The sequence below is a fragment of the Chlamydomonas reinhardtii genome, chromosome 12 (genome assembly GCF_000002595.2).
Source record: "Chlamydomonas reinhardtii strain CC-503 cw92 mt+ chromosome 12, whole genome shotgun sequence".
In the NCBI taxonomy this organism is placed as follows: domain Eukaryota; kingdom Viridiplantae; phylum Chlorophyta; class Chlorophyceae; order Chlamydomonadales; family Chlamydomonadaceae; genus Chlamydomonas; species Chlamydomonas reinhardtii.
In genome coordinates this window covers 8,789,230-8,801,072 of record NC_057015.1, presented here as the reverse complement: position 1 = coordinate 8,801,072, position 11,843 = coordinate 8,789,230, and the positions used below count along the sequence as shown (strand labels likewise).

Below are 11,843 nucleotides of genomic sequence, written 5' to 3'. Positions count from 1 at the left end.
TCGCCTTGCCCAGAACTGGACGCTGTCCTGGCCGCCAATGTATTGATGCGGTGGCCAGTGCCCTACATTGTAGGAGATTGCTTCTTCGGCGCGGTAGTGTGGCTGCTGCTGGTGTTCATGGGCATGCACACAACAACCGCAACCGTGCTGCTGCGATGCGCCTGAACCTCGCCCCCAGCCCCCACCATAGCCAACGTCGCATAGCAAGTGCAATGCACGCACATGCAAGGGCAGGAAGCGCAGCGCGAGCGCGCAACGCCGCAGCGACCCAGCGGACCCAGCACGCCTGTGGGCCGAAAAATGTCTCTAGCGCCGAAGCTTCACCTTCAGCGCTGCGCACTTCCCCTGTTACACCACGACTGCAAGCGGAAAATCCCACAAAGGGCGAGCCATCGCGCTGCGGAGCGGGGAGGTTGGGAGAGGAGACTGGAGCAGGGGAGGGTTGGTTCGTGTTGGAGCGCCAGGGCGAGCAACTTTTGTAAGTGCGGCCTCAAAGCGTTGAGCCCAGCAGGTGCTATCCCTCGAGGATATTTGGCATTGGCTTTGCCTAGACCTCAGCTTGGCTTTCGTCGGCTTTGGCCTCATGGCCCGGGGCGGTGCACTTTAGTGCCCGTTTTCATGTGTTCATTGTTTTCAAGAGTTTCTGCATTCGATAAATAGCCCGTCGAAGGCTGTACTGGTAGCCGAAACAAGCAAAAAAGACAACAACCCTAATGTAAGGTTCTTGCCGAGGGTCGCCCCCCTTTGGGGGGCGAGCCAACGTATGGGTGCGCCGCGCCCCCTGCGGGGGCCGGGGCACGCCAACCTGAAATTCTGTTTGTGTGAATTTGAAGGGGTACGGTAGCTAATTTAACGTGTAGTTAGGAATTGTGAAGGGGTATGTACAGGGGTTTTACAGGGATAGAGGGGGATGTGTCACGGGTAGTCGGTTAGCGATTATATCGACTAGGGCATTAGGGCTGACCATGACACGGTAAAATGCGGTGGTTTGTTCGTGGTGGTGTTGAGAAACACCGGGTTTTGCAGTTGTAGCCGTTGTCGTCGTCGTGAATCAGGGCTTGTCAGTGGACAGGTAGCAGCTCTTGCCGTCCGTGTGGCCGTAGTAGGCACCAGGGGAGGGGGGTATGCAACTCGGCCTGGATCCAGCACGGGCTGCATGGGACCCGGCCAAAAGGTGTTCGGACCCCCCAGCGCCTGCTCCTGAGACTCTATTATTGTATCTTGGACAAATGTGTAGTCATTTGAACCGACAGGTGTCGCTAGGAATGGGGCGCAGGCCCCCCTGTAACATTTCGAGTGTTGGGAGCCATCTTCGGCCGTTTTGGACCACCGACCGATCTATATAGCATGGACTAGTGGAATGGGCTCGAAAGCTGGTCGCCAGGCGATTCGCCGCGCACTGGAGCTGCTGTGGGCCCTCAAAGCAACGGCAAGTCGAGGGTAATCGGCGGCGGCGGGGACGGGGGCGGCGGCGGGGGCGGCTGCGGCGGCGGGGATGGGGGCGGCGGGGCCGGCGGCGGGGATGGGGGCGGGGGCGGGTAGGATGGGGGCTTCGGTAGTCTGGGTATATAATGCGCATGTGTAGTTAACAGCAACACGCTTGGTCGGGGCTTAAGTCTTCCCGACGGTCCGTGAACCGACACAATGCCGTACTGGGAGGCGCTACAGGCGGGCAGACAAGGAGGCACTTCAGCCTGGTCAGTATACGTTGTGCGTCTGCAAAGCTTGTACGTGTGCTAATAACGCTGGAAAGGCGTGTCAGTACCTGAATTTGTATTTGTGTGAAAGTGTAGGGATACGAAACGTATTTTATGGCATCGGTGGGAATTGTGAAGGGGTATGTAGGCGGGTTTTACAGGGATGGTAGGGGATGCGTAGCGGTTAGCCGGTTAGGTCCTGGCACTGCTCCAGCCCGCCGCAGCTGACGCCCGAGTCCTCAGCCTCCCTGGACGTGTCCTCCGACTCCCGCATCTCCACCAGCCCTGCCCCCACACCGCCCTCCAGTCCTCCAGCTCCCGGCCCCGCCTCAGCGCCCTGCCCCACACCTGTGCGCCCGCCTCCTCCACCCCCACCAGCCGGAGCACCGCCGCCGCGCCTCTCCCGACACACGCGCCTCTCCTCCCGCTCCGCACGCTCTTCCCCCTTCCCCTGCTCATCCCGCTGCTCCTCCTTCTGCCCCTCCCCCTTCCCCTCCCTCTCCCCTTCCCGCTGCTCCCGCTGCTGCTCCCGCGCCCGCCGCCGGTGCTGCCTCCTCTTCTCCGCAAGCCACGCCCGAACGTCGCGCCCCGGCTCCCAGCGTGCCGCCTCCGCCGCCGCCGCCTCCCAGTCCACCCGGCACCCAGCGCCCACCAGCCACCTCAGCACCGCCAGACCGGCGCCGTCGCGAATGGCCTTGATGAACAGCTCGCCGCCGGCCTCGCCGGCGGGCAGCGGCAGGCCCAGGTCCCTCAGGGCCTGCAACGTGGACAGGTCGCGGCTGCGGCAGGCGCGCGCGTAGGTGGAGCGGCCGCCGTCCTCCTGTGGTTGGGGCGGCGGGTTGGGGCGGTTCTTGGCGGTTGTTGTTAGGGAGGGATGTGTAGTGGGGTGTCGAACACCTTAGTGTTCTCAGTGCAGTGATGTTGTACAGCGACCCAGCCACCGCCGCACCTCCAGTGGCGCGCCCTGCCGGTGCAGCCACGCCACCGCCTCGGCGCTGCCGGCGCACACGGCGGCGGGGAAGGCGCGCGCATCCCAGGGGCAGCCGCGCCGCCGCAGCCAGGCCAGCAGCGGCACACTGCCCGACATGGCGGCGCTGGAGAACACGCTGGCGGTCAGGAGAGCTTGAGCGGGCGGGGGCTGGGGCGCTTGTGGGGGCTGCGGTGGTTGCGGTGGTTGCGGCGGGGGCTGGGACTGGGGCTGCTGGGCGCAAGGCTGGGACTGCTGCGGTCCGTGGGCAGCAGCATTGGCGGCCGCCGCCGCCGCGGCAGCTGTTGTGGTTGCAGCTGAGGATCCCGCCGCGCCAGCCGCCTCTAGCTTGTCACCACACGCCGCCTGCTGCTCCTGCGGTGGCGCCTGGCGCTGCTGACCACCTGCCAGCCCCACGCCTTGCTCCTGTCCCTGCCGCCCTGCCTGCTGCCCCTCGGCCTCCGCCTCCCCCTCATCCCGCTCCCCCACCAGCCACCTCAGCACTTGCAGATGCCCACCGCGCGCGGCGTGCCACGCCGTCTGGCTGCTGACTGTGCAGCGGCCCTCCGCCGCCAGCCAACGCAGCACCTGCAGGTGCCCGCCCGCCGCGGCGTCCCGCGCCGTGGCCTCCTCCCGCATCGCCACGCCCTGCTCCCTCACCAGCAGCTGTAGCGCCGCCAGGTTGCCGGTCCGCGCCGCCGCCTGGCAGGCTGTAGCATCCGCCGGGAAGCCCTGCGCGCGGAGCCACGTCAGCCGTTCCACGGCATCGGGCCGGGCGGCGGCGCGCTCCGCGGCGTAGGCCACACGCGGGTAGCCGCGCTCCAAGAGCCAGGTCACCTTGGAGCGCCAGCAGCGGGTGGGGCTGGCGGCGGCGGCGGCCACGATGGCGCCGGCGGGCGCGCTGTCGGGCATGAGCTGCGGCGGCTGCAGAGGCTCGTGTGCCCGCGGCAGCGGCGGTGGCTGCGGCGGCGGCTGGTAGTGGGCATGGGGGTGTTGTTGCGCAGGGTGCAGAGGGTGCGGAGGGAGCGGTCCCGCTGCCAGGTGGGGGTGGAAGATGTGCGCGTGCAGAGGCAATCGCTGCGCGGCAGCGCCGCCGGCGGCCGCGGCGGCGGCGGCGTCCCGTGCGCCCTCCAGCCACGCCGCGTGCATTCGCTCCATCACGGACATCTCGCAGCCGTGTGCCACAGCCTCCAACAGCAGCAGCGACACACGCCGCCGGAACGCCGCACGCAGGCCCGCACCAATGGCCCCGCCGGCAGCGGCATCAGCGCCAGCGCCGCCGCCCTGCTGGACGTCAGCAGTGGCGCCCGCCGCCGGCCCTGCGCCCGCCGAGCCTCCGCCTGCCGCTCCTGCCACGCCTGCCGAGCCGCTGGCGCCACGGCCCGCGGCACATGCAGCAGCCCCCTCCTCCCCAGCTGCCGCCGCCGCTTCCCCCTGATCCGCCTGGCCTGCTGCCTGCAGGCGGCGCAGCTGACCGCCGCCACCGGGGGCTCCACCGGCGCCAGCTGCCACCAGCGCCTGTGCCCCCGGCGGCGCCTCGCCGCGGCCGATCACCACGCCCGCCACGCCTAGCGAGCCCACCGCGCCGCCGCCCGCGCCGCCCACGTCCGGGCAGCTGGCCATCAGCCACTCCAACAGTGCGGCGTGTCCGCCGTGCGCCGCCGCGTGCAGAGCCGACCAGCTCCAGGGCGCGATGCCGGCGTCCAGGATGTGCGCCACCAGGGAGCGCTGGCCCGCGCCCGCGGCGGCCGCCAGCGCGCCGGTGCCGGCCAGTGGCCCCAGGTCCTGTGGGTGAGGTGGTTGGGTGGAAGGGTGCAGGTGGGTGGGTGAGGTGGGTGGAAGGTGGCAGCACGTGAGGAGGGGTGCGCTGTGTTCGGGATGGCTCTGTGGAGAAATCGGGACACTGAGCGCCGGGATCCGGGGAAGGAGCAACGCAGCGACAGGCCTGTGAGTCGATGCAGGGGCCCCCCTCAAACATGGATGAGCCCGCTGCACGCGCAAGCGGCCGCTGCCTTGATGCCACCGTAGTCGCCCGCGCCCGTTCTCCTGCCATGGCAGTCCGGCGACTGACCTGCAGCCTCAGGAACTCGAATGCGGACATGTGGCCCGCCGCTGCGGCCGCCTCCAGCGCTGTGGAGGTGGGCAGGCAGCCCGCCACCCGGTAGGCTGCAGGGGCCAAGTGGGGGTGACAACAACCAGGTCAGGGGAAGGGGCGCCGTACACGTTGGGTATCCTAATTTCGTGGACCGCTGCAGAGTGCACACCGCGCCATGCCCCCTGCAAACCACCTTAGCGGATGGACCGGGTAGCCCACCAGTTGGCCTCCTCAAAGCCTCTAGCTTCTGTATCTGCCCCCGCACCAAACCTTCCCCATAGACGTGTTGCAGCAGATCCCCTGTGTCATCCCCTCCCCCCTCCCGCAGGCCTGCTCACCCAGCTCCAGGTTTGCCACCACGCCGCTGGACGCGGCCAGGCAGATCAGTTTCCGCCGCAGCTTCAGACTCAGCGGCCGCGTGGCGCCTGGCACACCCCAGCGCCGTGCGAACTCGGTGGGTGGCACGGGCTGCGACATGCGCACGGTGGTGTAGGCCGGGCCTCTGAAGTGCCGGGCAGCGGCCCGGTTGAGCAGCCGGACGACGAGGGCGGTCTCGTTGCCAGGCAGGAACGCCACAATGCGTTCTGCAAGCTCCATCGGCAGCAAGGGCCATATTCGGCCATTATCACCATTCTGAGGGGCACTGCTGCTCGTGGAGGCTCCACAAGCGCTCATACCGGCGAGTCGAATGCCTGCGCGGGTTGACTATCCGCTTGACCGGGCGTCACGACAAGCCAGTGAAAAGCTAGTAAGTCACTTGTGATGCTGGAATGCTCGCCGCAGCCAGTGATAACTCCTGCGAGACCTTTCCTGCCACGTCGGCTGATGGAAGCTTCGTTGCAAGCTGGAGCTAATGCATTTGCTCGTGCCGAGCCGTTATTTAGCATGTGTTGGAGGCCTGCAAAAAGGCTTCCGAGGGTATCGCAGTAGTCCCGCTGCTGCTGTGCCGCTTGCACACGCCAACCTAGCCTGCGTCAACGACTGTCAAGCTATTTTCAGTGCTCAGGTCTATAATGCGTAAGCATGCCCGATTGCATCTGGCGGGAGATCGTCAGAGCTGACGTGGGACTGCGGTTGGTGTCCATGCGGCGAAAAAGGGCAAGGGCGCGGTGCACGGCCATACTTTGCAACACATCACTGGCCCGCGCTGCCGGCACGGCCCTGGCACTTCTACATACCCCATCTCGGAGAGCGGAAAATTGCGGCTCAGCCAGACCAACTGGCCAAGCGTGGGGCAAGGGAAAGTGGACGCTTGGACGGCGCCTTAGGGTGTACTTGATCACGCACGCACGCAGCCCTCTGCAGCCATCACGGCCCGGGCGCATCAAATCCTGCTTTATCCGCGACATCCAAGTATGCCTGTACGCTTGGTTCAGTCCAACCCGACACTCAAAAACCGCATCACCTGACCCTCAGCTAAACCCACCAGCAAACATCACCCCCATCACGCCAGGCGACGCACCGCGCCTTGGTCCGTTGGTCACACGCGGCCATGCACTGCTGCCTTCCCCCTCAAAAGCCCAGGCCTGCAAAGGGATCATGGGCCTTCTGCCCCGCGCCCGCACCCACGCCACCAGCAGGACCGTGGCCCAACTGCCCGTGTCCGTGCTGCTGCTGCTGCTGCGGCTGGGCGTGCTGCTGGTAGGGCTGGTGCTGCCAAGACCCGGGGTTGGCGCCGCCCGGCCCCGCGCCCATGCCCATACCGCTGGGCCCAGCCGCATTCGACAAGCCGGGCGCGGCGCCCACATACTGCACCTTGCCGCCCGGGCCCACCATCATGCCGCCTGGGCTGCCCATGCCTCCGCCACCCATGCCTGCCCCGTATACGGCTCCGCCGCCCACGCCCCCAAGCCCAGCCCCGGCCGAGGGCGCGCCGTACCCGGGGCCACCGCCCGAGATGCCGGCAGGCCCTGATGACACAACACCGCCACCGCCGCCACCCAACAGGTCGCCAAAGCCGCCCCCAAGCAGGTCGCTGGTGGCCGCGGCGCCGCCTGGCCGCTGCGGCGATGCTGATGACATGCCCGGCGCCTGCTGGTACTGGTACTGGTGCTGCGGCTGGTGCTGGTACTGCTGTTGGTGCTGCTGGTACTGCTGCTGCGGTGGCTGCTGGTATTGCGGCTGTTGGTACTGCTGCTGTTGGTACTGCTGCTGGTAGCCCATGCCACCGCCCAAGGGAGGAGGCGCGCCGCTGCCGCCCGCGTGTGCGCCGGCCCCGCTCATGCCGGCGTATGTGGGCGTGGTGAGGCCGCTGCCAGGCGCCGAGCCCTGTGTCGTATGGAATCACAGCACACAGCGCGCAGCTTAAAGGCAAAGTGGGGTGAACACCACAACGACCACCAAGACTAGGCAGCTGCAGGCTGACCGCTCACGTGCCCATCCTCCCACCACGTCCATGCCGGGCTCACCGAGGTGAACACGCCCCCTCGTTCCTCCATGCGCACACAATCCGTTCCCTTTCGATACCCACCAAGCCCACCACGCCCCGCACCTGCATCAGCGCCGCCGACGAGCCGTGTGTGGACACGGGCGCCGAGCCGATGGGCACGTACCCGCCCGCCACACCGCTCACCACCCCGCCGCCGCCGCCGCCCACCGCCAGCAGATCCACATGGCTGCCCGCCTTGCTGCCGCCGCCCAGCAGCCCAAAGCCGGGCGTGGTGTTGCCCGAGGCCGCACCAGTTGGCGTGGCGCCGCCGCTGGCGCCCCCCATGCCGCCACCGTACCCTCCACCCATGCCCCCGAGCCCGCCGCCGTACCCGCCGCCCACGCCGCCGCCCGAGCCGCCGTACCCTCCACTCATGCCCCCTGGGCCGCCACCGTAGCCGCCAGCGCCCATGCCGGCCTTGGGCATGGTACTGACGGGTGCGGGGCGGGCGCCGCCGCCGCCCAGGCTCATGTCTGAGAACAAGTCGTCTAGGGGCGCGGCACGAGAGCCCCCTGCGGCCGCCTGCTGCTGCTGCTGCTGCTGCTGCTGTTGCTGCTGCTGGGGTCTCTGCTGCTGCTGCTGCTGCTGTTGGGGCGGGTACGGGTGGCTGGAATGGGCATGCGGGGCAGCATGGCCGCCCGCGACGTCGAGGCCGAAGGGGTCCTGCGGCTGCGGCGGCCGTTGCTGCTGGGGCTGCTGGCCGTAGCCGTGCGCCTGGTTGTTGCCTTGGGCGCCCAGCGCGTTGAAGGCCTGTGGGGCAGAACAGCGGCATCCAGGGCTGTGTGGTCAACGCCCCCAAGACGCTGCCAATGTGGTGCAATGCGCACCGCAGCCTAGGGCGATACATCCCAAAGCTCCCCACTCGGTAGCTGCCCAACCGACCACTAAGCCATTCTGGGCTCTGCAGCCGTGCAGGGCTTGCCAGGTACGGCCCAGAACCAGAACCAGAACCAGAATCAGAACCAGCCCTAAGCCAGTACACATTATGGGAGCCTGTAGGCCCAGGCACCATACAAAGCTTCGGACCCCGACCCACCCGACCTGTGCCCTCGACCCCACCTGCGGCACCTGCTCCTCCCCGCCGGGCATGGCCAGTCCGTTGAACATGTCCCCGGACGCCAGCCGCTGCTGGCCCTGCAGCGCCACCCCAGCAGCCGCCTGCTGCTGCTGCCCGTACTGCTGTGGCGCCTGCTGCTGCCCGTACTGCTGCTGCTGCTGTTGCCCGTACTGGTACTGCTGTTGGCCGCCGTAGCCCGCGCCGCCGGCGGACGGCGCCGGCCCACCAAGCATGTCCAGTCCACCCAGAAGGTCCGCAGCCTGCTGCTTGGGCTGAGGCTGGGCTGCGGGGCGGGTGCCGGCCGGCGCGGGCGCGGCTGGTGCCGCGGCTGCGCTGTCGCCGAGCAGCAGCTTCAAAACCTTGGCTGCGCGCTCGCGCACAGCCACCTGCAGCACCAAGGTGACAGCGAGGAACCACACCATGCGTTGGTTGCCCTTCCCTGGCGGGGCGCCCTCGCGGATACAAGCCGCATCCCAGGTATGCAGCCGGGTCGCATTGTCTGCAGCCCCTGCCCCCACTGTCGCTCACCTGCGGGTGCGAGGCCGCCGTCTGCACCGGTCCGGGGTCGCTCTGGAACATGACGGCCACCTCGCCACATGCCTGGAAATCCGGGGGACAGAGGTACCACGGGTGCAAAGCGGGAGGTCAGTCGAGAGGTAGTGGATTTGCAGAACCACCTTGTTGCTAAACTGGCACATAGCATGTGCAGTGCGCCCAATGCGCAGCCACTCGGTTCCTCTCCTGTCCCCCGCACCGCCTGCCCCTGCACACCTGCGACACGCCCTGCTGCAGCACGGCCTCAAGCGCATACAGCGCCCGCAGCAGCTGCTGCCACTGCGCCGGCCCGGTCTGGGGGCGGAGGACGTGGGCACGGGCGTGTGTTGTGGGCATGGGCACAGGCACACCCGCAGGCGCTATTTTGGATGTACGTTTTATACGTGTAAGTTTCCAAAGGCCTCTTGTTTTGCCAGCTGTGGCAGCGCTGCCTCCCACCCATCCACCCGCACCGCCAATATCCCTCTCAGCCACCCGCCCAGCCGCCTCAACCCGCCCCCACCATCTTGTCTCGCAGCAGCTCCGCCACCCGCAGTCCGTCCAGGCTGCCCACCGCCTCCACGAAGCGCCGCAGGTCCTCGGGGTCAGGAGCCAGCCGCAGGCCTGCAGCGCAGGACCAAGCTCAGGTCGGCCAGGTGGGCGACGCAGGCCCAGGGCGGCGCCGGCAAGCGAGCCATGTCCCAGGCACAGCCGGTGGCCCAACTCGTCCGGACCCCACTGAGGCAACCCTGCGCCCAATCCAGTAGGCGCAAACCATCATCCCCTGACCCCTGACCTCTCCCATCCCTCTCCCCTCCCACTCCCTCCCCTGTCCCCAATTGCATTGGGTTCGGTTTAGTTTGCGCTGGTATCTACAATCACCCCGCCTCACCGCTGTGTGTGCACACGCCCTCCACCAGCTCGTCCTCCGACCCCAGCACCTCCGAGGCAGCCACCGCGGGAGCCGTGTAGCCCTGACCGCTGCCGCTGCCCGCACCCGCGCCGTAGCCGCCGCCGCCGCCAGCCCCGCCGCCAGTCCCGCCGCCACCGCCCGCGGCCGGGGCGTAGTCGTTGCTGTAACCCATGGTGAGCCGCTGGTTCATGGGTTGCTGGACACGGGGAGTAGGGGCAAGAGCAGGAGGCCAGTTGGAAGTTAGGATTCAGTTGGTTGGGTCGGGCGGGCGGACCTGATGCCGCACATGGACTGGGCGCGGCTGTGTCAGCTCGTACACCCCTTTGCAGAAGCACGAGTGGGCCATCCAGCAATACGGCAATAGCCTTGCCCACACGGCCAAGCAGCCACACATCCTGCGCGCCGCGCGCCGAGCCGTCGCGCTCACCCGCTGGCCACCGAAGGCGCCACCGCCGCCGCCGCCATTGGGCACGGCGGGGGCCGTGTAGCCGCCGCCGCTGCCGAAGCCGACCATGCGCGAGCCCGAGGACGCGGAGGCAGCGCCGCGGTCGGCTGCCGGGGGCCCTCCAGAGTGCGAGCTGTTGCTGGAGGCGGAGGGTGCCGGCGCCGCGCCGCTGCCAAAGCCCTGGATGCGGCTCTGCAAAAACGAGACACAGTACAAGTCGGTTGTGAGTTGGTGTAGTTCCAGTTGTGGACTCGCTGACTTGCCTCCTCGCCAGCCCAGACACACCGAAATTTCTGCCTCAACCCCGCCAGGCCGCCCATCCAACACCTCCCACCTCCATTCCTTTCCAGCAAGCCCTACAACCCCCATCCTCCACTCTATCAGCCCTCACCCCACCCACCCACCCCTCCTCCCAATCCCACGCCCTCGCTCACCCCCAGGCTGGTGACCGGTGCCGTCATGACTGTGTTGAACAGGCTCTCCGCGGCCTCCTGGGCGCTGTCCCGCACGCGCTGGTTGGGCACGTCGCCCTTGAAGGGGTCGGGCTCGCCCTTAAAGTGCACGTGGTCCCTGCAGGAGGGGGGGGGCGGAGGAGGAGCCGGAGGGGAGCGGGAGGGGGAGGGAGGGTGAAACGAGTAGGCGCCGTGGCAGCTGGGCACTGGGGCGTTGGTGCTTGACACACGGAAGTTGGTGTGTAGGTGAAGCAAGATAGCTGGGATGGTGCGCTTATAGAGACCAATCTGTGCCGCGGTGCCTCTCACGCGTACCTGACCAGGTTGGCATGTCGCTGCATGGTCCGCTGGAACTGGCCGCAGCCCTTGTTCACGATGTGGCGAATGAGGCGCAGCGCCTGGACAATATAGGACACGCGGGCACCACAAGCGAGCAGGTGGGAACGGGATGGGCGGGCACAGGTATGTGCCACATTGAGCTCTGTCGCGCTCTCGGCCACGCATGGCAGCTCCTGACCCCAGCGGGTGCGGCAAACCCCACCAGACCCGCCTCCGCCTGGCAGCTACCGCACGGTGCTACCGCCCCCTGCACCCCACCTTGTACTTGACCACCGGCGACTTGTTCTGCAGCCGCTTCGCAATGCGGTCTGCAATCTTCTCCGACGATTCCGCCGAACCCTTCGCCATTTCGGCGAGCTCATCCATCAGGTAGACTGCACAGCGACAGCGCAGCAATCAGAGTGAAATCCTCCGTTTGCACACGGTTGGACCCGACCCGTGTGCGAGCTTCATACGCATAACCTAAGGTTAGCAGGCGAGTGCAGGCGAGAGCGCGGCGCCGCGTCCACACTCTTAAGAATGCCGATGCAACTTCCGCGGAATCCACTCACCTGGCGGAGGGTCATCCTTTGCTGCGGTCACGTCCTCAACCTTCTTGAAGATCTGGACGGCTTCAATCACTTTCGCCATCACGCTTATTCCCTCGCTGTCACGTCAAGTCGGTCAAATACACCGCCCGGGCCCTGGGCAGGGCTAGGTAGCTAAGTCTCTTAAGTTGATGTTTTGCTAGGCGGTGATCGTGTGGCGGTTCAGTTCATTTGATAGTCGTCTTGAAGGGATGCTAGAACTTCCGAAGACTTTGACACTAGCGGGTCTTGCCCGCGGCACCCTTGTCACTGTTACTTAATGCTTGATGTGTATGTATGTTACCCAGCCTGGCCCTGGCCGATGGCGGTCCGCCGCGCATGTGGGTTTG

General features: G+C 67.2%; 2 protein-coding genes across 2 annotated transcripts; both read right to left on the bottom strand.

Moving 5' to 3' along the window:
- Nucleotides 1-1,840: 1,840 nt before the first annotated feature.
- Nucleotides 1,841-5,759, bottom strand: CHLRE_12g545250v5 (uncharacterized protein). Its single transcript, XM_043068855.1, has 4 exons — nucleotides 5,098-5,759; nucleotides 4,736-4,830; nucleotides 2,647-4,449; nucleotides 1,841-2,517 (listed from the first exon to the last, which is right to left on the bottom strand). The coding sequence occupies exons 1-4, from the start codon at nucleotides 5,354-5,356 to the stop codon at nucleotides 1,882-1,884; spliced, it is 2,793 nt and encodes a 930-aa protein (XP_042919117.1). The 5' UTR covers nucleotides 5,357-5,759; the 3' UTR covers nucleotides 1,841-1,881.
- Nucleotides 5,760-5,847: 88 nt separating this feature from the next.
- Nucleotides 5,848-11,759, bottom strand: CHLRE_12g545300v5 (uncharacterized protein). The gene is made up of 12 exons (XM_043068856.1): nucleotides 11,479-11,759; nucleotides 11,186-11,301; nucleotides 10,904-10,986; nucleotides 10,571-10,706; nucleotides 10,119-10,328; nucleotides 9,671-9,887; nucleotides 9,302-9,402; nucleotides 9,016-9,093; nucleotides 8,773-8,844; nucleotides 8,247-8,630; nucleotides 7,251-7,937; nucleotides 5,848-7,027 (listed from the first exon to the last, which is right to left on the bottom strand). The coding sequence occupies exons 1-12, from the start codon at nucleotides 11,555-11,557 to the stop codon at nucleotides 6,272-6,274; spliced, it is 2,919 nt and encodes a 972-aa protein (XP_042919116.1). The 5' UTR covers nucleotides 11,558-11,759; the 3' UTR covers nucleotides 5,848-6,271.
- Nucleotides 11,760-11,843: the final 84 nt, after the last annotated feature.

Bases quoted from the DNA above. Each gene is read 5' to 3' on its own strand.
- CHLRE_12g545250v5 (XM_043068855.1), bottom strand. From the start codon at position 5,356: ATGGAGCTTGCAGAACGCATTGTGGCGTTCCTGCCTGGCAACGAGACC. The intron at 4,831-5,097 runs GTGAGCAGGCCT...TGGCCCCTGCAG, and splicing joins GGTGGCAAACCTGGAGCTGG to CCTACCGGGTGGCGGGCTGC. The intron at 4,450-4,735 runs GTCAGTCGCCGG...CCTCACCCACAG, and splicing joins TCGAGTTCCTGAGGCTGCAG to GACCTGGGGCCACTGGCCGG.
- CHLRE_12g545300v5 (XM_043068856.1), bottom strand. From the start codon at position 11,557: ATGGCGAAAGTGATTGAAGCCGTCCAGATCTTCAAGAAGGTTGAGGAC. The intron at 10,707-10,903 runs GTACGCGTGAGA...CCCCTCCTGCAG, and splicing joins CGACATGCCAACCTGGTCAG to GGACCACGTGCACTTTAAGG. The intron at 8,845-9,015 runs GTGTGCAGGGGC...CCGGATTTCCAG, and splicing joins TGCAGCAGGGCGTGTCGCAG to GCATGTGGCGAGGTGGCCGT.